General features: G+C 41.0%; 1 protein-coding gene across 1 annotated transcript in view; it reads left to right on the top strand.

Moving 5' to 3' along the window:
• The window catches only part of LOC130018619 (protein mono-ADP-ribosyltransferase PARP14-like), a 159,984-nt gene that overhangs the window by 49,250 nt on the left and 89,411 nt on the right, over positions 1-21,323 (top strand). The window contains exons 7-8 of the mRNA XM_056109406.1: positions 14,950-15,186; positions 15,777-15,998. Of these exons, the coding sequence (XP_055965381.1) occupies positions 14,950-15,186; positions 15,777-15,998 (459 nt within the window). The remainder of the gene's footprint in view (positions 1-14,949; positions 15,187-15,776; positions 15,999-21,323) is intronic.

The following is a 21,323-nucleotide window of genomic DNA, read 5'->3' as shown; positions in this document are numbered from 1 at the left end:
AAGGCTTTTATATTATATTTATAATTTAAAAAATTTTTATTAGTGAGACACCATGAGGTACAGTTGTAGACTTACAAATTTTTGTGCTTGGGTTTCAATTATACAATGATCAAATACCCATCCCTCCACCAGTGCTCATTTCCCACCACCACGGATCCCAGTATCCCTCCCACTCCCCACATTTGTATGTAATTTTATGAGGACATATCCATAGCGGCACTCTCTTCTGGAAATAGTATGCTACACACACACATTTACACACAGACATACACATTGTTGGTGATCTGTGTTCTCAATGATAAAAGTATTCATGAGGAATTAGACGCCTGCCTCTGTTTTTTTTTGTTTGTTTTTATTTTTATTTTTATATTAAAAATGTTTTTAATAGTGAGACATCATGAGGTACAGTTGCAGACTTACACATTTTTGTGCTTGGGTTTCAATTATACAATGATCAACTACCAATCCCTCCACCAGTGCCCATTTCCCACCACCACGGATCCCAGTATCCCTTCCACCCCCCATCCCACCCTGCCTCTGTGGCAGGGCATTCCCTTTTGTTCTCTCTCTCTTATTGGGTGTTGTGGTTTGCAAAAGAGGTAATGTGTGTCAATCATGTTTAGTCTATAGTCTACTTTCCTCATGCTTCTCCCATCCTGGGAGGATCTTCCCAAGATCCACCTTTATTTGGTGTTCCTTTCTCTATCTGAGTTCCCTTTTCCCCTAGTATGCGTGGTTGGCCTCCAAGCCATGGAGTAAAATTCCTGGTACTAATTTCGGCCATTCTTGGGTGTTAGTCTCCTATTTTTTTACTTTATGTTCCCCAGATGAATGCAAGCTTTCTATGTCTATCAGTTTCTTTCTGAGTCATTTCGCTTAACATGGTACTTTCCATGTCGTGCCACTTGTATGTAAATTTCTTGACTTCCTCTTTTCTAACAGCTACATAGTACTCCATTGTGTAAATGTACCAAAGTTTCTTTAACCAGTCATCTGTTCTTGGGCACTCAGGTTTTTTTTCCAGATTCTGGCTATTGTAAACAGGGCTGCAATGAACAGACAATTGCAGATGTCACTTCGACTATACATTTTTGCCTCTCTGGGATATATTCCCAGGAGTGGTATTGCTGGATCAAATGGGAGCTCAAATTCTAATTTTTTGGGAATCGTCCATACTGTTTTCCAAAGGCTGAACCAGTTGGCATTTCCACCAACAGTGAAGGAGTGTCCCTTTCTCACCACATCCACGCCAGCACCGGTTGCTTTTGTTCTTGTGGATATGGGCCAGTCTCTGTGGTGTGAAATGATATCTCATTGTGGTTTTTATCTGCATCTTCCTGATGATTAATGATGTGGAGCATTTTTTTTTTTCATGTGCTTTTTAGCCATTCGGATTTCTTCTTTGTGAAAGTTTTTATTCATTTCATCTCCCCATTTTTTTGATGGGGTTGAATGTTTTCTTTTTGTGGAGTTCAACCAGTACTTTGTATATCCTTGGCATTAACCCCTTATTGGATGTGTATTTGTCGAATATCCTTTCCCACTCTGTAGACTGTCTTTGTATTTTGGTCACTGTTTCTTTTGAGGTGCAGAAGCTTCTTAGTTTAAGATAGTCCCATTTGTCTATCTCTGTTTTCACTTGTTTGGCCAGCGGTGTGACATCTTTGAAGACACCATTAGCTTCTATGTCATGGAGGGTTTTGCCAACTTTTTCCTCAATGTACCTTATGGATTCCGGTCTGATGTTGAGGTCTTTAATCCACTTAGGTCTTACTTTTGTACATGTAGTTAGGCGAAGATCTGAGCCCATTTTTTTGCATGTAGCCATCCAGTTTTGTCAGCACAATTTGTTAAAGAGGCTTTCCTTACTCCACTTTACTTTTCTTGCCCCCTTATCGAAGATTAGATGCTCATATGCTTGGGGGGGGAGATGTCAGTATATTCAACCCTGTTCCATTGGTCTACAGCTCTGCCTTTGTTCCAGTACCATGCTGTTTTAATTATTACTGCCTTGTAGTAGAGTTTGAAGTTAGGGAGGTTGATTCCTCCCATTTTCTTTTTCCCCAAGAATTTCTTTAGCTATTCGTGGGGGCTTATTGTTCCATATAAATTTCAGGAGTGTTTGCTCCACTTATTTGAAGAATGTCATGGGTATCCTAATAGGGATTGCGTTTAATTTATACAGTGCTTTGGGAAATACTGCCATTTTGACAATGTTAATTCTCCCGATCCATGAACAGGGGATATTTTTCCATTTCCTCGTATCCTCTTTTATTTCCTGAAGTAGCGTTTTGTAGTTTTCTTTGTACAGGTCCTTTACTTCCTTAGTTAAACTAATTCCTAGGTAGTTGATTTTCTGGGGCAAAATTGCAAACGGATTGTTTTCTTCATGTCACTTTCTTCTCTTTCACTATTTGCATACAGGAAATCCATGGACTTTTGGGTATTGATTTTATAGCTTGCAACTTCACTGTACAAGCCTATTATTTCTAGATGTTTCTTGGTGGAGGCTTTAGGATTCTCTAAGTATAGTATGATATCATGTGCGTATAGTGAGAGCTTGATTTCTTCCTTTCCTACCTGGATGCCCCTAATATCTTTTTCTTGCCTAATCGCTTTTGCAAGTACTTCTAGTACTATATTGAACAGCAGTCGAGAGAGTGGGCATCCTTGTCTTGTCCCTGATCTTAGGGGGAAGGCTCTCAGTTTTTCGCCATTGAGGACGATGCTTGCTGTAGGCTTGTGGTAGATGGCTTTAACTATATTGAGGAAAGTCCCCTCTATCCCCATTTTGGCGAGGGTTTTCATCATAAATTGGTGCTGGATCTTGTCAAATGCTTTCTCTGCATCTATTGATATGATCATATGATTTTTATCTTTTGGTTTGTTGATATGGTGGATTATGTTGATTGAATTCCGAATGTTAAACCAGCCTCTCATCCCTGGGATAAATCCTACTTGGTCATGGTGTATGATCTTTTTGATGGGTAGTTGAATTCTATTTGCTGGTATTTTGTTGAGAATCTTCGCATCTGTGTTCATCAGGGATATCGGCCTGTAGTTTTCTTTTCTCGTGATATCTTTGTTTCCTTTTGGTATTAGAGAGATATAGGCTTCTTAGAAACTGTTTGGGAGAGTTTCCGTTTTTTCAATTTCCTGGAAAAGCTTGAGAAGTACTGGCAATAGGTCCTCTTTAAATCTTTGGAAAAATTCGCTAGTGAATCCATCTGGACCTGGGCTTTTGTTTTTGGGAAGACTTTTGATTACAGTTTCGATTTCATTGATGTTAATAGGTCTATTCAGATACTCCAGCTCTTCTTGATTCAGCTTTTGGAGATTATAGGAGTCCAGGAATTTGTCCATTTCTTCTAGGTTCTCTTGTTTCGTGGCATACAGACTTTCAAAGTTTTCTCTGATGACCTTTTGGATTTCTTTGGTTTCTTTTGTGATATCCCCCTTCTCATTTCTGATTTGGTTTATTAGGTTTCTCTCTCTCTCTTTCTTTGTGAGGGTTGCTAGTGGTTTATCTCTCTTGTTTGTTTTCTCGTAGAACCAGCTCTTGGTTTCATTGATCTTTCGGATTGTTTCTTTGGTTTCCATGTCGTTGATTTCTGCTCTAAGTTTTATGATCTCTTTCCTTATGCCTGATTTAGGCTCTTTCTGTTGATCCTTTTCTAAGGTCTTGAGTTGTGAGGTCAAGTTGTTTATGTGAATCCTTTCTACAGATCAAAGATATACTTGCAGAGCTATAAATTTTCCCCTTAATAAGGCTTTCACTGCATTCCATAGATTGGGGTAGCTTGTGTCTTCATTCTCATTTGTTTCCAGGTATCTTTTGATTTCGTCCTTGACTTCGTTCCTGACCCACTCTTTGTTCAGCATTGAGTTGTTTAATTTCCAGGTGTTTGATTTGGTTCTCTGTGTCTGTGTGTGATTCACTTCTATCCTCAGTGCATCATGCTCTGAAAAGATGGCTGATACTATTTCTATCTTCCTGATACTGTTGAGGTATGTTTTGTGTCCTAGCACATGGTCTATTTTGGAAAATGTTCTGTGTGCACTGGAGAAGAATGTGTATTCTTTCTTTTTGGGTTGTAAAGCCCTGTATAGGTCTATAAGCCCTTTCTCTTCTATTTCTTCTTTCAAAGCCAATGATTTCTTGTTGGGTTTTGTTCTTCTTGATCTGTCCAGAGGTGGTAAGGCGATGTTGAAGTCTCCAAGTACTATTGTGTTGCTAGCAATGTCCTCCTTAAAATCTGTTAGCAATTGTTTTAAATATTTAGCTGTTCCCCCATTAGGTGCATATACATTTAAGAGCATGATTTCTTCCTGTTGTACATATCCCTTGATGAAGAGAAAATAGCCTTGATTGTCCCTTCTAATCTTTTCCAAGGTGAAATTAATGTTGTCGGATACTAGTATGGCCACCCCAGCTTTTTTGCAGGAGCTGTTTGCTTGTAGAATTGATTTCCATCCTTTGACTTTGAGTCTGTGTTTGCTCTAAGTCTTGAGATGAGTTTCTTTTAGGCAGCAGAATGTTGGGTTCTGTCTCTGTATCCATTTTGCCACTCTGTGTCTCTTAAATGGTGAATTTAGACTGTTGACATTGAGAGAGAGTATGGTCATGGGGTTTTGTGTCATCTTTCTGTAAGTGTGTGTTGTGGTTGTAGGGTTTGTCTTGTCTTATAGTTGCCCCTTTTGCCCTTGTTTTAGGTTTGGTTTTGAGTCTATGAAGTTCCTGAGCTGCCGTTTATCTAGAAAATAGTGTACCGTTTCTTCAATTTTGAGTGAGAGTTTAGCCGGATAGAGTGTTCTTGGTGAAACATTCATTTCAGTGAGTTTTTTCACAATATCTCGCCACTGCCTTCGGGCTTGGAGTGTTTCCTCTGATAGGTCTGCTGTGAATCTAAAGGGAGCTCCTTTGTATGTGATTTCCTTTTTTGCCTTTACTGCTTGCAGTATTGTGTCTCTATAGGCAGCATCGATCATTCTAACTATAAAATGTCTTGGAGTGTTTCTGTTAGGGTTTCTTTTAGCTGGCACCCTTCAGACTTCGTGAATCTGAATGGCTGTATTGTGGAGCTCTGGGAATTCCTCAGCGATGATTTGTTTAACTGTGGTTTTTTCTTTGGGATTGTTTCCCTGAGCTTCTGGTAGTCCAATGATTCTAATGTTGTTTCTTTTGGAATCATCTCCTAGGACCCTGATTCTCTGTAGAGCTATTTTGAGGTCCTTTGCCACTATTTGTTGTTGTGTGTTGGCTTGTTGGAGCTGATCTTCCAGCTCACTGATTCTTTCCTTAGCTGTGGTCATTCTATTTTTGAGGGCACAGACTGAGTTTTTGATTTCATCTATGAAATCTCTGATCCGTACCATTTCTGTGCGAAGCTTTCCAATTTCTGCTCTCATTTCTTCCTGTATTTTGTCGATTGTACGATCAAGTGTTTCTTTCATGTCCTCTTTCAATTTAGCGGATATCTGTCTGACTGTTTCATTGAGTTGATTGAACATCTTAATGACTTCATATCTGAATTCTTTGTCAGAGAGGTCCCTAAGGTGGCTAGCACCTACTGAGGCTTTTGGACTTGTTTCCTCATCGTCTCTCTGTGGCGGGGATTTGCATTGTTTCTTCATGTTGGTGTGTAGGTGTAGGGTTTAGATTTCTCGGTTTGAGTAAAGTACTTGCGGCCGCATAAGCCTTGGCCCGCTGAAAATTAGGCCACGCCCACTTTTAAAAGCCACGCCCACTTCTAAAGTGGCCACACCCCCATGGATACCTGGTGTGTTTCTGGGGAGTAAAGACTGAGTGGGGAGAAGACACCAGCTCGGTTTGGGCAGCAGAAAGGGAGAGGCAGAGAGGCTCAGATCTGCTTTGTCTCCTGGCGTAGGGGGGATGCCTGGGGGCTTGCACGGTGAAATCCACATCCCAGGTTTGAGAAGCAGCGGGAAAACTGACCTGGGTGGATATATTATATATTTTAATATTAAAAATAATTTTCTTTATCACTGAACAAAGCAAATGAACAGTAGATTCCCCCCCCCCCCCCCCGGCCCCAACCCCGGGGGTCTTAAACTGAGACAAGTTCTATTTATCATCATATTTTTTAATCTAAGAAACTCTTTATTGAATCACCATGAGATATAGTTTACAAAGTCTTTGTTATTTTGGGTTTCAGTCATCCAGTGTTCTAACACTCATCTCCACCAGTGTACAGCCAGTGCTTCAACACTCATTCCTCCACCAGTGTATATCCAGTGCTTCAACACTCATCCCTCCACCAGTGTTCATTTTCTCACCACCAATATCCCCTGTATCCTTCTTTCCCTCCCTCTTGTCCCCCCAGCCTGCCTCTATGTCAGGCACATTTCTTCTTTGTCTCTCTTTCTCACTCTACTTTTGGTTTACAATACAGATACTGAGAGACATCATGTTTTGTCCTTTTCCACTTTCAGCACACATCTCCCGTCCAGATCGATCCCTTCCAACCATCATTGTCATAATGGTACCTTCTCTATCCCAACTTCCCTCTCCCCTACCCCTTAAAGCAGGCTTCCAAGTGTGGACCATTCGTCTTAGCCCTTGTTTCTACTGTCCTTGGTTGATAGTTTCATACAATGGTTATATATATATATATATATATATAATCAGATAAATGAGTGCAGTCATTCTACACCTGTTCCTCTCCTTCTGACTCAGCATGACTTATCACTCAGCATGATACTCTCCATGCCCATCCATTTATAAGAAAATTTCATGACTTCATTTTTTCCCTAATAGCTGTATAGTACTCCATTGTGTAGATGAGCCATAGTTTTCTTTAATCAGTCATCTGTTCTAGGAAAATGGAGTTGTTTCCAAATTCTAGATATTCTGACCAGTGCTGCATTGAACATACAGGTGCTGATGTTACTTTTCCTCTTGGTATCCTGGGGGTATATTCCCAGAAGTGGCATTGCTGGGTCTGAAGAAGCTGAATAAATAGTGTTTTGAGGAATTTCCATATTGTTTTTTATTTTGTTTTGATTCAATTTTTTGAGTCATATTCAACGATACTCAGAGTTTACTCCTGACTCTGCACTCAGGAATTACTCCGGAAGGTGCTTGTGGGACCATATGGGATGCCAGGTATTGAACCCAAGTCTGTCATGTGCAAGGCAAAACCCTACCCGCTGTACTATTGCTCCAGCCGTGAATGTCCATATTGTTTTCCAAAAACGCTGGACCAGTCTGCATTCCCACCAGCAATGAATGAGTCACTTTCTTCCTATATTCATGTAAGCACTGGTTGTTCTTACACGTTTTGATATGTGCCAATCTCTGTAGGGTAAGGTGAAATCTCATTCTTGTTTTTATTTGCATCTCCCACTCCTCACCATTATTTTTTTAAAATTTTTATTAGTGAGACACCATGAGGTACAATTGTAGATTTACAAATTTTTGTGCTTAGGTTTCAGTTATACAACGATCGAGTACCCATCCCTCCACCAGAGCCCATTCTCCACCAACAATGATCCCAGTATCCCTCCTAACCGCTTCCCCCCATCCCACTTCGCCTCTGTGGCAGGGAATGCCCTTTAGTTCTCTCCTTTTGGGTGCTGTGGTTTGCAAAAGAGGCATTGAGTGGCAATCATGTTCTGTCTATAGTCTACTTTCAGCATGCATCTCCCATCCTGAGAGAATCCTCGCAACACCCTTTATTTGGTGCTCCCTTTGCTATCTGAGCTGCCTTTCCCCCTAGCATGTGCGGCTGGCCTCCAAGCCATGGAGTAAACGTCCTGGTACTTATAACAGCTATTTTTGGGTGTTACTCCTGTTTTGTTACTTTATGTTCCCCAGACGAATGCATTCTTTCTATGTCTGTTCCTCTCTTTCTGACTCATTTTACTTAGCATGATACTTTCCATGTAGTATCACTTGTATGAAAATTTTATGACTTCATCCTGTCTAACAGCTACATAGTACTCCACTGTGTAGATGTACCAAAGATTCCTTAACCAGTCATCTACTCTCGGGCGTTCAGGTTTTTTCCAGATTCTGCTATTGTAAACAGTGCTACAATGAACAAAAAAGTGCAGATGTCACTTCAATGATAATTATTTGCTTCTCTGGGATATATTCACAGGAGTAATATTGCTGGGTCAAATGGGAGCTTAGTTTCTAATTTTTTGAGAATCGTCCATACTGTTTTCCAAAAGGGCTGAACCAGACGGCATTCCCACCAGCAGTGAAGGAAGGTCCCTTTCTCACCACATCCACACCAACATCAGTTGCTTTCGTTCTTTTAGATGTGGGCCAGTCTCTGTGGTGTCAGATGATATCTCATTGTTGTTTTGACCTGCATCTCCCTGATGATCAATGATGTAGAGCATTTTTTCATGTGCCATTTTGCCATTTGAATTTCTTCTTTGAGAAAGTTTCTGTTCATTTTGTCACCCCATTTTTGATGGGGTTGGATGTTTTCTTCTTGTGGATCTCAACCAGCACTTTGTATACCCTTGTCGGATGGATATTGGGCGAATATCTTTTCCCATTCTGCATACTGTCTTTGTATTTTGGTCACCATTTCTTTTGAGGTGCAGAAGCTTCTTAGTTTAAGATAGTCCCATTTGTCTATCTGTTTTCACTTGCTTGGCCAGTGGTGTGTCTTCTTTGAAGATATCTTTAGCTTCAATGTCATGGGGATTTTGCCAACCTTATCTTCAATGTACCTTATGGATCCTGGTCTGATGTTAAGGTCTTTAATCCATTTTGATCTTACTTTTGTACATGGTGTTAGACAGAGATCTGAGCCCATATTTTCCATGTAGCTGTCCAGTTTTGCCAGCAGAATTTGTTAAAGAGGCTTGTCTTGCTCCACTTAACGTTTTTTGCTTCCTTATCAAAGATTACATAATCATATGTTTGGGGGGAGATGTCAGTATATTCAAACCTGTTCCATTGGTCTGCAGGTCTGCTTTTCTTTCAGTACCATGCTGTTTAATTATTACTGCTCTTTATTACAGTTTGAAGTTAGGAAGGTTGGTTACTCCCATTTTCTTTTCCCCAACAATTGCTTTAGCTATTCGTGGAGGCTTATTGTTCCATTGAATTTCAGAAGTGTTTGCTCCATTTCTTTGAAGAATGTCATGGTTACGATATAGGGATCACACTGAATTTGTACAATGCTTTGGGAAATATTGCCATTTTGACAATGGTAATTCTCCTGATCCATGAGCAGGGGATATCTTTCCATTTCCTTGTGTCCTCTTTTATTTCCTGTAGTAGCGTTTTATAATTTTCTTTGTACAGGTCTTTTACTTGCTTAGTTAAGCTGATTCCTAGGTAGTTGATTTTCTGGGGCACAATTGTGAATGGAATTGTTTTTTTCATGTCACTTTCATGTCTCTCACTATTTGCGTATAGGAAAGCCATGGACTTTTGGATCACTTAATCACTTAACTTCCCGTTAGTCGTCGATTTGCTCGAGCGGGCGCCAGTAACGTCTCCATTTGTCCCTGTCGCGTGCTAGTGTAGCCCAATGGCATCTGTTCGCTCCGGGAACATGAAGGGCCTCAAACCGATCGTTCATGATCTTGACGAAGAAGTCTGACCATCTGGTAGGTGGGCGGCCACGCGGTCTTTTGACATCCCGTGGAATCCAATCAGTGACAGCTCTAGTCCAATGGTCGTCTTTAAATCTCATTACGTGACCAGCCCATCTGATTTTCGACACCTTGGCAAATGAGACAGCGTCCCTGATCTTTGATCGTCGACCGATGTCAGAGCTCCGGATTCGTTCTCTCATTTGAGTGAAACGTGATATTCCAAGCATAGCTCTTTCTATTCTTCTTTGGGAGACCTGAATAGCATTCTCATCTTGTTTGCGTAGGGCCCAGGTCTCTGAGGCATATGTTAATGCAGGAAGAACAGTGGAATCAAAGAGATGTGCCCGGAGCCGGAGGTTCTTCGTCCTCTTAGCTATTTCTTCGACGTTCTTGAAGGTGTTCCAAGCCGCTCTCTTCCTCCTGTGCAGCTCGGGTGCCAGGCCATTTGTCATGTTGACCTCTCGACCTAGGTATGCATAGCTGTTGCATTCGGAGATGGTCGTTCCATTGAGAGCGAATGGGGCGTCAGGAACAAGGCTGTTTCTCATAAACATTGTCTTCGTAAGATTCAGCTGTAGTCCTACCTTTCCACACTCACGGTCAAAGTCGGCCAGCATTTGTGCCACTTGGTTGATGTTTGGTGTTATTAAAACAATGTCATCAGCAAAGCGGAGGTGGTGTAGTTGCCGACCATCTATCTTCACTCCCATTCCTTCCCATTCCAGTCGTCGCATGATGTTCTCGAGGATGGCACTGAATCTAAACGATGGACATGGGAGTCTCCCGGTGGACGATTCCACAACGAAATAGACCACATCATATTCAATCGACGGTTTTGCCTGACTGATGTCGCTGTTGTCTCAAAATTTCGAACGGGATCGGACCACCGTCTCCTTCGTGCAAAATTCTACTTCACAGAGCGGGGAGAAAGGGCTGCAAAGTTCAAAAAGAGAACTCCCAGAATGACCACCAACTGGGAACTCTTTGGTACTATTGTGGCAACATGGGAAGATGCCATTGTTGACAACATTGACGAGGAATACGATCGACTGGTTCAGCACCTCCATGAATGTGCGAGGAACGCCAAGAGAGAGATAGCCACAAAAAGTCGCCTATCTTCGAAAACTCTTGATCTAATTCGCCAGCGTGGTTTGGCGCATGCCTCAGGCAACCGCAAGCTAACGTCCGAGCTCGCAAAACAGTGCAGAGATGCGATCAAGGAAGACGTCAAAGAGAGAAGAGCAGAAGTACTGGTAGATGTGGCAGAAGCCGGGAAAAGTATTCGTAACACCCGCCTGTCCTTCGCCAACTATAAGACCAAGATGACTGCCCTCCGACGTCCTGATGGATCCATCACATCCTCCAGAACGGCAATGGAGAAGATTATCCATGACTTCTACTCAAATCTCTTCGATAGCCATGTCCACTTGCCGACATACCAAATTCCACAGGATGGATATGTCGTTCCCAACGTTCTCCCTTCTGAAATCCGACACGCCATTTCGTCGGTAAAGAAGCAAACAGCACCCGGCCCAGACAAGGTCAGACCTGAACACCTGAAGAACCTGCCGTCAGTACTCATCAATACACTGGCTCGGCTCTTCACTCGCTACCTGTCTGAATGCAAGGTTCCGTCCCAATGGAAAACCAGCAGGATCGTACTACTGTTCAAGAAGGGAGACATCCATGACATTGGCAACTAGCGCCCGATCTGCCTATTGTCTGTCATCTACAAGTTGTTCACTCGAGTCATCCTAAATAGGATTTACAGAACACTAGATGAAGGACAACCATGCGAGCAAGCCGGGTTCTGCAAAGGATTCAACACCATCGATCATATCCACACGATAACCAAGCTCATTGAGGTTTCTCGGGAGTTCAAGATGCTGCTCTGTTTAACGTTCATTGATTTAAAGAAGACCTTTGATTCTCTTGAGACGGAAGGGGTCATTGAAGCCCTAGCCAATCAGGGCATTCAAGCCCAATACATCAGGATCCTCCGTGAGCTGTATTGCGGATTCACTACCAGGATCTCACCATTCTACAAAGAAGTGATCGTTGATGTCAAGAGAGGGGTGCGGCAGGACTTTTGGATATTGATTTTATAGCCTGCACCTTTTTCATACAAGTCTATTGTTTCTAGGAGTTTCTTGGTAGAGGTTTTAGGGTTCTCAAAGTATAGTGTCATATTATCTGCAAATAGTAAAAGCTTGATTTCTTCCTTTCCTACCTGAATGCCCTAATATCTTTTTGTTGCTTAACCACTATTACAAGTACTTGCAGTACTATATTGAACAGCAGTGGAGAGAGTGAGCATCCTTGTTTCGTCCCTTATCTTAGAGGGAAGGGTCTCTGTTTTTTCCCATTGAGGATGATGCTTGCTGTAGGATTGTGGTAGATGGCTTTAACTATATTGAGGAAAGTCTTCTCTATACCCATTTTGGCGATTATTTTCATCATAAACGGGTGCTGGATCTTGTCAAATGCTTTCTGTCCATCTATTAATATGATTATATAGATTTTACCTTTTCTTTTGTTGATATGATGGATTATGTTGATTGATTTCTGAATGTTAAACCATCCTCGCATCCCCGGGATGAATCCCACTTGGTCATGGTGTATGATATTTTTGATGAGTTCTTGTATTCTATTTGCTAGTAATTTGTTGAGAATCTTCCCATCTGTGTTCATCAGTGATATTGGCCTGTAGTTTTCTTTTCTTGTGGTGTCTTTGTTTCCTTTTGGTATTAGGGAGATATGGGCTTCATAGAAACTCTTTGGGAGAGTTTCTGTTTCTTCAATTTCCTGGAAAAGCTTTAGAAGAACTGTTTGTAGGTCCTCTTTAAATGTTTGAAAAAATTTGCTAGTGAATCAATCTGGACCTGGATTTTTTTGGGGGGGAAGACTTTTTATTACAGTTTCAATTTACTTGATGTTGATAGGTCTATTCAGGCAGTCTAGATCTTTTTGATTCAGCCTTGGGATATTATAGGAATCTAGAAATTTATCCATTTCTTCTAGGTTCTCTTTTTTCTTAGTATACAAACTTTCAAAGTAGTCTGAGTCTTGCTAGCGGTTTATCTATCTTGTTTATTTTCTTGAAGAACCAGCTCTTGGTTTCATTGATCTTTTGCATTTTTTTTTTTTTGGTTTCCATATCGTTGATTTCTGCTCTAAGTTTTATGATCTCTTTCCTTCTGCCTTATTTGGGCTCCTTTTGTTGATTCTTTTCTAAGATATTGAGCTGTGAAGTCAAGTTGTTTATATAAGCCCTTCCTGAGAAAAGCTTGCAGAGCTAGAAGTTTTCCCCTTAACATGGCTTTAGCTGCACCCCATAGGTTTTGGTAGCTCGTGTCTTCATTTTCATTTGTTTTCAGGTATCTTTTGATTTCGTCCTTGACTTCTTTCCTAACCCACTCATTGTTCAACGTTGAGTTCTTTAATTTCTAGTTTTTTGATTTGGTTCTTCGTGTCTGTGTGTGATTCACTTCTATTCTCAGTGCATTGTGGTCTGAAAAGATTGTTGATATTCCTGATTCTATTGATGTATGTTTTGTGTCCTAGCACATGGTCTATTTTGGAAAATGTTCCGTGGACACTGGAGAAGAATGTGTATTCTTTTTTGCGGGGAGTGTAAAGCCCTCTATAGGTCTATAAGCTCTCTCTCTTCTCTTTCTTCCTTCAAAGCCAATGTTTCCTTGCTGAGTTTTGTTCTTGCTGATCTCTCCAGAGGTGATAGAAGTCACTAGCTACTGTTTTGTTGCTAGCAATATCCTCCTTAAAATCTGTTAGCAGTTGTTTTAAATATTTAGCTGTTCCCTCATTAGGTGCGTATACATTTAAGAGTGTGATTTCTTCCTTTTGTACTTTTTTCTTGATTAACAGAAAATGGCCTTCGCTGTCCCTTCTAATCTCTTTCAACCTGAAATTGATGTTGTCGGATACTAATATGGCCACCCCAGCTTTTTTGAGGGTGCTGTTTGCTTGCAGGATTGTTTTCCTACCTTTAAGTTTGAGTCTGTGTTTGCTCTGACTGTTGAGATGAGTTTCTTGTAGGCAGCAGCATGTTGGTTTCTGTCTCTGAATCCACTTTGCCACTCTGTGTCTCTTAATTGGTGAATTTAGACCATTGACATTGAGAGAGATTATTGTTATGGGGTTTTGTGTCATCTTTCTGTAAGGGTCTGTTGTGCTTTTAGGGTTTGTCTTGTCTTATAGTAGCCCCTTTAGCCCTTCTTTTAGGTTTGGTTTTGAGTCTATGAAGTTCCTGAGCTGCTGTTTATCTAGAAAATAGTGTGCCCTTCCCTCGAGTTTGAGTGAGATTTTAGCCGGATAGAGTATTCTTGGTGAAGCGTTCATTTCAGTGAGTTTTTTCAGTATATCCAACCCTTGCCTTTGGGCTTGGAGGGTTTCCTCTGATAGGTCTGCTGTGAATGTAACGGGTGCTCCTTTGTATGTGATTTCCTTCTTTGACGTTGCTGCTTGCTCTATTGTGTCTCTATCCATGATCCTCAACATTCTTGAACCCTGAACTGTGAGGCATTTCTTTTAGTCCTTTATCTCCATTGTTGTGTAAATTACGATGCTACAACACCTGTTGTAGTTTCCCCATTAGTGACCTGTGCAAGAGCAGCTTTGAAAATCACTTGACCACATTCCCTTTAACTCTTATTGACATTTGTTTTTGTCTTTTGGCCATACTCTGCATTGTTCAGGTGTATGCCCAAGGTATATGCTCATGGATTATTCTACTGGGGCTAGGGTGATTATGTTGGGTGCTAGAGATCAAACCTGGGTTAGCCTTATGCAAGAAGAGCTCCCTGCTCACTAACCCACCCCCTTAAAGTCTTAAATTCCTTAATTAATTTGCTCATACTGATGAGCAAAAAAGCTTCTATATTAAAGTTTGTGTTTCCATGGCTTTTTACCATCTATGAAAATTTCAGTTACCTGCTGACTGTTCTTGCCCCATTTCCTGGAAAAGGTCTCTATAGGTCAAATTAATCTGCTCAGGGTCATAGTCTGTCATGCTAATATCATGAAGTCTCCTTCCCAAATGACTTCATTATCTCTTCCTGCCTACTGCTACTATTTTCATTTCTGAGTCTCTACTTCTCCTGGTCTTTACCAGTCATTGAAGGTACTTCCTGGGAAGTCTTTAAACCATCACATACCACTTTTATATTGTTTTTCCACATTTCTCTATTATTCCATAAATTAGTATATAGTAATATTTTTGTGTCATTTGGTGTTTTAGAATCTGAAAACTTAAATTATCTTACATTACCTTCCTTGTACTAATAATTCTTGATGAACGTATTTTGTTGGTGTTTGAAAATAATTGTTGATCTTTTTTCCTTTAAGACTGATGTTATTGTCAACTCCATTCCCCTGACTCTTGAACTTAACAGAGGGCCCCTTTCTCAAGCCATCTTGAAAAGTGCTGGGCCAAAGATTCAAGAGGATTTGGATGGACTCAAAAAAACCAGGACTGTGGATGTGGGCACGGTTCTTCCAACCAAAGGTTATAGTCTTCCCTGCCGTTTCGTGCTCCATGTGGTGGCACCAGGTTGGAAAAATCACAGCGCGAATGCACACAAGGTGGGCCCGGGATTAGTAGTCTCCAGAAATTGGGTGGCTCTTTGGACTTTCTATTCATATAATGCATGCTGGCTCTGTTTATCCACTGTAATCTGTCACATTCTTAGCAGGCTCCATATTTATGGTAACCTCTTGCAGCTTTCGCTGACACCTCTTGGAGATTAGTTAATACAATCTCTAGGACTAAGCTACTTTGATTTAAATAGCTACTTGATTCAATGCACTACCATGAGTGGGGCTTAACGAATATGTATTCGATCAATATAACTTTAGTGAGAAGAGCAAAATATGGGCATGAAAAGACAAAGTTATAAGGACAGTATTTCAGTAATTGTTTTGTTTATTTCCTTCACTGATAAATAATTTCCAGTCTTTTTGGAGGGTCTCTCTCTCTCTTTTATTTTTTTAAAATGTTATTCTTCTATAATCGTTTTCTATTATTCTTCTCTTTTACCTTTTATCTTTCTCTTTCTGATGGCTTCTAACATCTGCTGAAAACGAAAAGGACTAGGTAGCATTAATTATTTTGCCTTTTGTTCAGACTCCCATTTGTAGGCAATTTGTATAAAGGTGGGCTTTGTGCTTTTCAGATCATGGAAGAGATAATCCAGGAATGTTTGGAACTCACTGAGAGCTTGTCCTTGAGATCAATTGCATTTCCGGCAATAGGAACAGGAAATCTGGGTTTTCCTAAAAGAATTTTTGCTGAGTTAATCCTCTCGGAAGTGGCCAAGTTTAGTAACAAGAATCAAGTGACAACTTTGCAAGAGGTCCATTTTCTGTTGCACCCCAGTGATCATGAAAGTATTCAGGTACAATTTCACGTATTTCTGTTCATTTTAGTAACTGAGTTATATGCTTTATAATGTAATATCTATCAGGTTGTTTCTCTCATTTATCATCCAGTAAATTAAAAGAATAATATTAACCAGTGTATTATGGGAAAATCACGGTATCATGGTCCTCCCGTTGTTCATTGATTTGCTCGAGGGGGCCCAGTAACGTCTCCGTCATGAGACTTGTTGTCACTGTGTTTGGCATATTGAGTACGTCAGGAGTAGCTTGCCAGGCTCTGCTGTGCAGGCGAGATACTCTCAGTAGCTTGCCGGGCTCTCCGAGAGGGGTGGAGGAATCGAACTCCAGTCGGCCATGTTGGCCACTTGTAAGGCAAACGCCCTACCGCTGTGCTATCGCTCCATTGAAGGTAGAAAAAGTATTCATTTTCTTTTTAAAAAAATTTATTTAAACATCATTATTTACAAAGCAGTTCGTAATAAAGTTGTTATGGGCTTTTGATATTCCAATACCAATCCCACCCCTGAGTGACCTTCCCTTCACCATTGTCCCCATTTTACCAACTAGCCCTCAAGCACTCCCCCTTAGCATGTACACAGTAATCTGTTCTATATTTCTTGTACCAACCCTATTACTAAAGGAATTATCAAAAATATTTCAGCAAAATAAAATTTGTGAAAATTGTTATATCTCACAATGGGGTTGTTAAGACTTTACTAAGACTTTACTAAGCTCTTTGTCACTAATCATATGTAACAACACCTGTGTTAATGTTTTTGTTGGTTGAGTGTAGTTGACTTCTATGTTACTTTCTCATATAATTGGTGTGCTCCTATTGGTTTGTGCTTCCTGCCTTGCCACAGAGTGCTTAGGTTAATTGCTTACTCCCATCATAGTACTCCCATTTGTCTGTGTTTACTTGTAACCTCTTCCTTTGTGCTCTGCTTCCCCAACTGGTCAATCACCTTTATCTCTTAATCAGACTCTGTTAACTTGTAAATATTGCTTTTCTCTTCTCCTTAAGTCCTTTGCATAGTTAATTCAGAGCAATGTTCTTTTTGTATAGACACAGTTAATGATATGCTTTTGTAACTTGGGAGTTAATTGATTCCAAATGACATTCACTCCTGGACATCTGTTTTCTGATGCCCTTACTTCATAGCACCCCAAAAACAGAGTCCAGACGAGGGACTGGATGGACTCAGGGCAAGCTCTGAGCTAACCTGGTATCAAAGTGGCTCAGGCTAAAGCACCTTAATACTTAACTATAAGTTAAGAGCATGGTCATGGACATATTCTGTCATGATTCAAAAAGTAATAACTAGATTAAGACCCCGTTAGGGTTAGGAAAGATCAATCTGGCCTGTAGTTTGAGATCTATAGTGAGATGTTCCCAGGAGAGCCACCCTACAAGCTTAATGTATCTCTTACTGTGTCCATCTAAATAACTAATATTAAGAAGTATAATTAAGATGTTAATTAAGTTATTGGGCTAAGGAGAGGAGAAACACCCCTAAGTGGTATTTGGCCTTTGAGTGGAAGAAGGGTTTTCATATGTTGTTTGTGCTACTGGACTGGGATGTGGTTCCTACCAGCAAGGTTTGGAGTTGTAGAGAGAACCAAAGAGAGACAATGCTGTGAGATGGAGCTCAGAGACACTAGCAAGGGAAACAGGAGAGATGGGAATGAGGGGCAGTGTGAGACTGATATGGGACACGCAGTGAGATTGGAAGAGACGCATGGGAACCGTGGAATAAATGGCAACTGATCATCAACCAGCCTATCGGCCATGTTACCTTCTTCATGCATCTGTTGGCAGTGGTTGCAGGCTGGGGTGGGGAAGCAGCCTGAGACCACCAAACACAGACAGTGAGAGAGAGTCGCAGGCTCCCTAGTTGTTTTGTGATTCTACAGTCCAGAAACTTCAGGATCTATAGAAATGTAATGAATCTGTAGAGAGTCCTAGTGAAGCGTGTACTTAGGCCATAGGCAGTTGGCTTGACATCATCAGTAGGGTATGGGTGTGGCTGCCTGGGCTTTTTCAGGGCAGGGACTTAGGCCTCCAACCTTCCCCCAACCCTGTACCCCCTCCAAGGGCACCTCAGAGTTTTCAATGGGGGATTCAGTGTGTCTATGAATTTCAGGTGCTTGTCTTGTATCTCCTCAGAGATTTAGTTCAAGAATCTGAAGAGCAGGGCCTGTGAATGAGTCAACATGGTGGTGGCTATGGCTCTATGAGGTGGGCATGGTTATTGGGCTTCCAAAAGTACAGGGAAAAGGGGAGCCTGCCTGTCCCCACTGAGAAAACTCCAGAGAATATTCAGCTTCTTTTTTTTTCATTTTTCTTTTTTTGTATTTTTTGGGTCACACCCGGCAATGCTCAGGGATTTCTCCTGGATCTACACACAGGAATTACTCCCCATATGTGAAGCTGGGAGTCAAACCCAGGTCGGCTGCATGCAAGGCAAAAGCCCTACCTGCTGTGCTATCATTCCAGCCCCAATATTCAGTTCTTAAGGAAATGTCAAAAATATGCAGTGGTCAATGCCTCTTTTGCAGACCACAACATCCAAAAGGAGAAAGAGAACAAAAGGAAATGCCCTGCCACAGAGGCAGGGTGGGATGGGGGGGAATGGGTGTGGGAGGAATACTGGGATCCATGGTGGTAGAAAATGGGCACTGGTGGAGGGATGGGTATTTGATCATTGTATAATTGAAACCCAAGCACAAAAATTTGTAAATCTACAACTGTACCTCATGGTGTTTCACTAATAAAAAAAAATTTAAAAAATATGCAGTGGTAGGGGCTAGAGCAGTAGCACAGCGGGTAGGGTGTTTGCCTTGCACGTGGCTGACCCGGCTTCAATTCCCAGGGTCCCATATGGTCCCCTGAGCACCACCAGGAGTAACCCCTGGGCATCGCCGGGTGACCCAAAAAGCAAAAAAAAAAAAATGCAGTGGTAGCCCTTACAGAGCCATGAATTTTTTCCTCTGCCCAATGTGTTTTACTTCTGTAGCACTGAAGCACTGTCCTACCATTGTTCATCAATTTGCTTGAGTGGGCACCAGTAACTTCTCCATTGTGAGACTTGTTGTTACTGTTTTTGGCATATCGAATACGCCACGGGGAGCTTTCCAGGCTCTGCTGTGCGGGTGGGATACTCTCGGGAGCTTGCTGGGTTCTCTGAGAGGGACGGAGGAATTGAACCTGGGTTGAACCACATGCAAGGCAAACGTCCTATCCGCTGTGTTATCGCTCCAGCCCCAGTAGTTGTATTTTTAAATTTATTATTTTATTTAAAACTTCTCATACTATTTTCCATTAAGGCTAAGTCAGTTTGTGTTTCTACCAACAGTAAATGAAGATTCCCTTTTCTCTGAATTCCCATTAGCACTTATTATTGGGAAAGAATAATATAAGCTATTCTCACATGAAGAGGTTATATCTTATTGTATTTTTTAACTACAACCACGAATTCAAATGCCAGCGTTGTTGCATGTGCAGAAGTGATCCAGATTATGAGGATTCCCAAAAGGATATTTACCTTTTATAGAAGCTAACAAACTTAACCTTACTTAGTTCTAAGCAGTTACCAAACCTAGAAAAACATATGACCCACTTAGTTGACCAGCATGCTAGAGTAATTCCTGGATAACAAGTACTTTTAAATAATATCATATGACTTGCTTTAGTGTACAAGGTGATGTGGATCAGGAACCATGTAAACAACATGTGCTTTACTTGCTGTAAGTCATAATTACTTTATGAAATATAAGTCATATATATGTATATATAGCTCTGTAGCATTGTCATCCTGTAGTTCATGTATTTGCTCCAGCGGGCACCAGTAATGTCTCCATTGTGAGACTTATTACTGTTTTTGGTGTATCTAATATGCCACAGAGACCTTGCCAGGCTCTTCTGTGTGGGCAGGATACTCTCAGAAGCTTGTCATGCTCTCCAACAGGGACAAAGAAATCAGACCCGGGTCCACCGCATGCAAGGCAAATGCCCTACCCACTGTGCTTTCGCTTCAGCCCTAGTTATACATATAAAAAATTAAATTAGGGATATAAGTGCAGAGTTTCTGAATGAATAACTAGGTAAGTCTGGGTCACAGACATGTAACTTCAAATATCACTAATTCTGTATAACTCAAAACACCATTTCTTCCTGAAAGATTAAGTAGTCTACAAGTACTCTGTAAAAGAGTTACTCTGCACACTTTCCTTGAATGCTGATGGAAACAGAATTGATTTTAATTACATGAATTCTGCTCATTTTCTGTTAAGACTTTTGAAGACAGTTATACTTTGGTCTATTTTTACAATAGTCAGCAAAGTCTTATTTAAATTTTTAAATTGAGATTCTGTAGTGTACAGCGCTGTTAATAATGGTTTCTCATGCAGATAATTCCAACACCGCACCCATCACCAGTGTGACCGCTCCTCCTCCCACAGAGTCCAACCCCCTCTCTCCAGACTTGCCCTTATGCATCAGGTCTCCTGTTATGTTGCCTTTGGACCTTTGTTGCTGTTGCTGTGTATCTTTAAACTGCACATATGAGAGAGATCACTTTTATCTATCTCTTTCCTTCTTAGTCAGAAAAGTTTATTGAGATATTTTAGGTGAATCTAGAGAGAATGTGAAACAGCAATCCAAAATCGAGACATGGACATCTGCTTTATTTTGGAAAAGTAAAAAAAAATTAGATTTTTATTAGTAAAACACCATGAGATACAGTTGTAGATTTACAAATTTTTGTGCTTGGGTTTCAGTTATACAATGATCGAGTACCCGTCCCTCCACCAGTGCCCATTCTCCACCACCACTGATCCCAGTATCCCTCCCACGCCCTCCTGTTTCCCCCATCCCACCCTGCCACTGGGGCAGGGAATTACCCCTTGTTCTCTCTCTCCTTTTGGGTGCTGTGGTTTGCAAAAGAGGCATTGAATGGCAGTCATGTTCGGTCTAGAGTCTACTCTCAACATGCATCTCCCATCCTGGGAGGATCCTCTTAACACCCTTTATTTGGTGCTCCCTTCTTTATCTGAGCTACCTTTCCTCCCTTCATGTGCGGCTGGCCTCCAAGCCATGGAGTAAACCTACTGGTACTTAAAACCTGGTACTCTGCTATTCTTGGGTGTTAGTCTCCTATTTTGCTACTTTATGTTCCCCAGATAAATGCAATCTTTTTATGTCTGTCCCTCTCTTTCTGACTCATTTTGCTTAGCATGATACTTTCCATATAGTACCACTTGTATATAAATTTCATGACTTCATCTTTTCTAACAGCTACATAGTACTCCATTGTGTAGATGTACCAAAGTTTCTTTTACAT

The sequence above is a fragment of the Sorex fumeus genome, unplaced genomic scaffold (genome assembly GCF_029834395.1).
Source record: "Sorex fumeus unplaced genomic scaffold, SorFum_2.1 ptg000265l, whole genome shotgun sequence".
Taxonomy (NCBI): domain Eukaryota; kingdom Metazoa; phylum Chordata; class Mammalia; order Eulipotyphla; family Soricidae; genus Sorex; species Sorex fumeus.
Note: the sequence above shows the minus strand (reverse complement) of the source record. Positions and strands in the feature narration are given on the sequence as shown.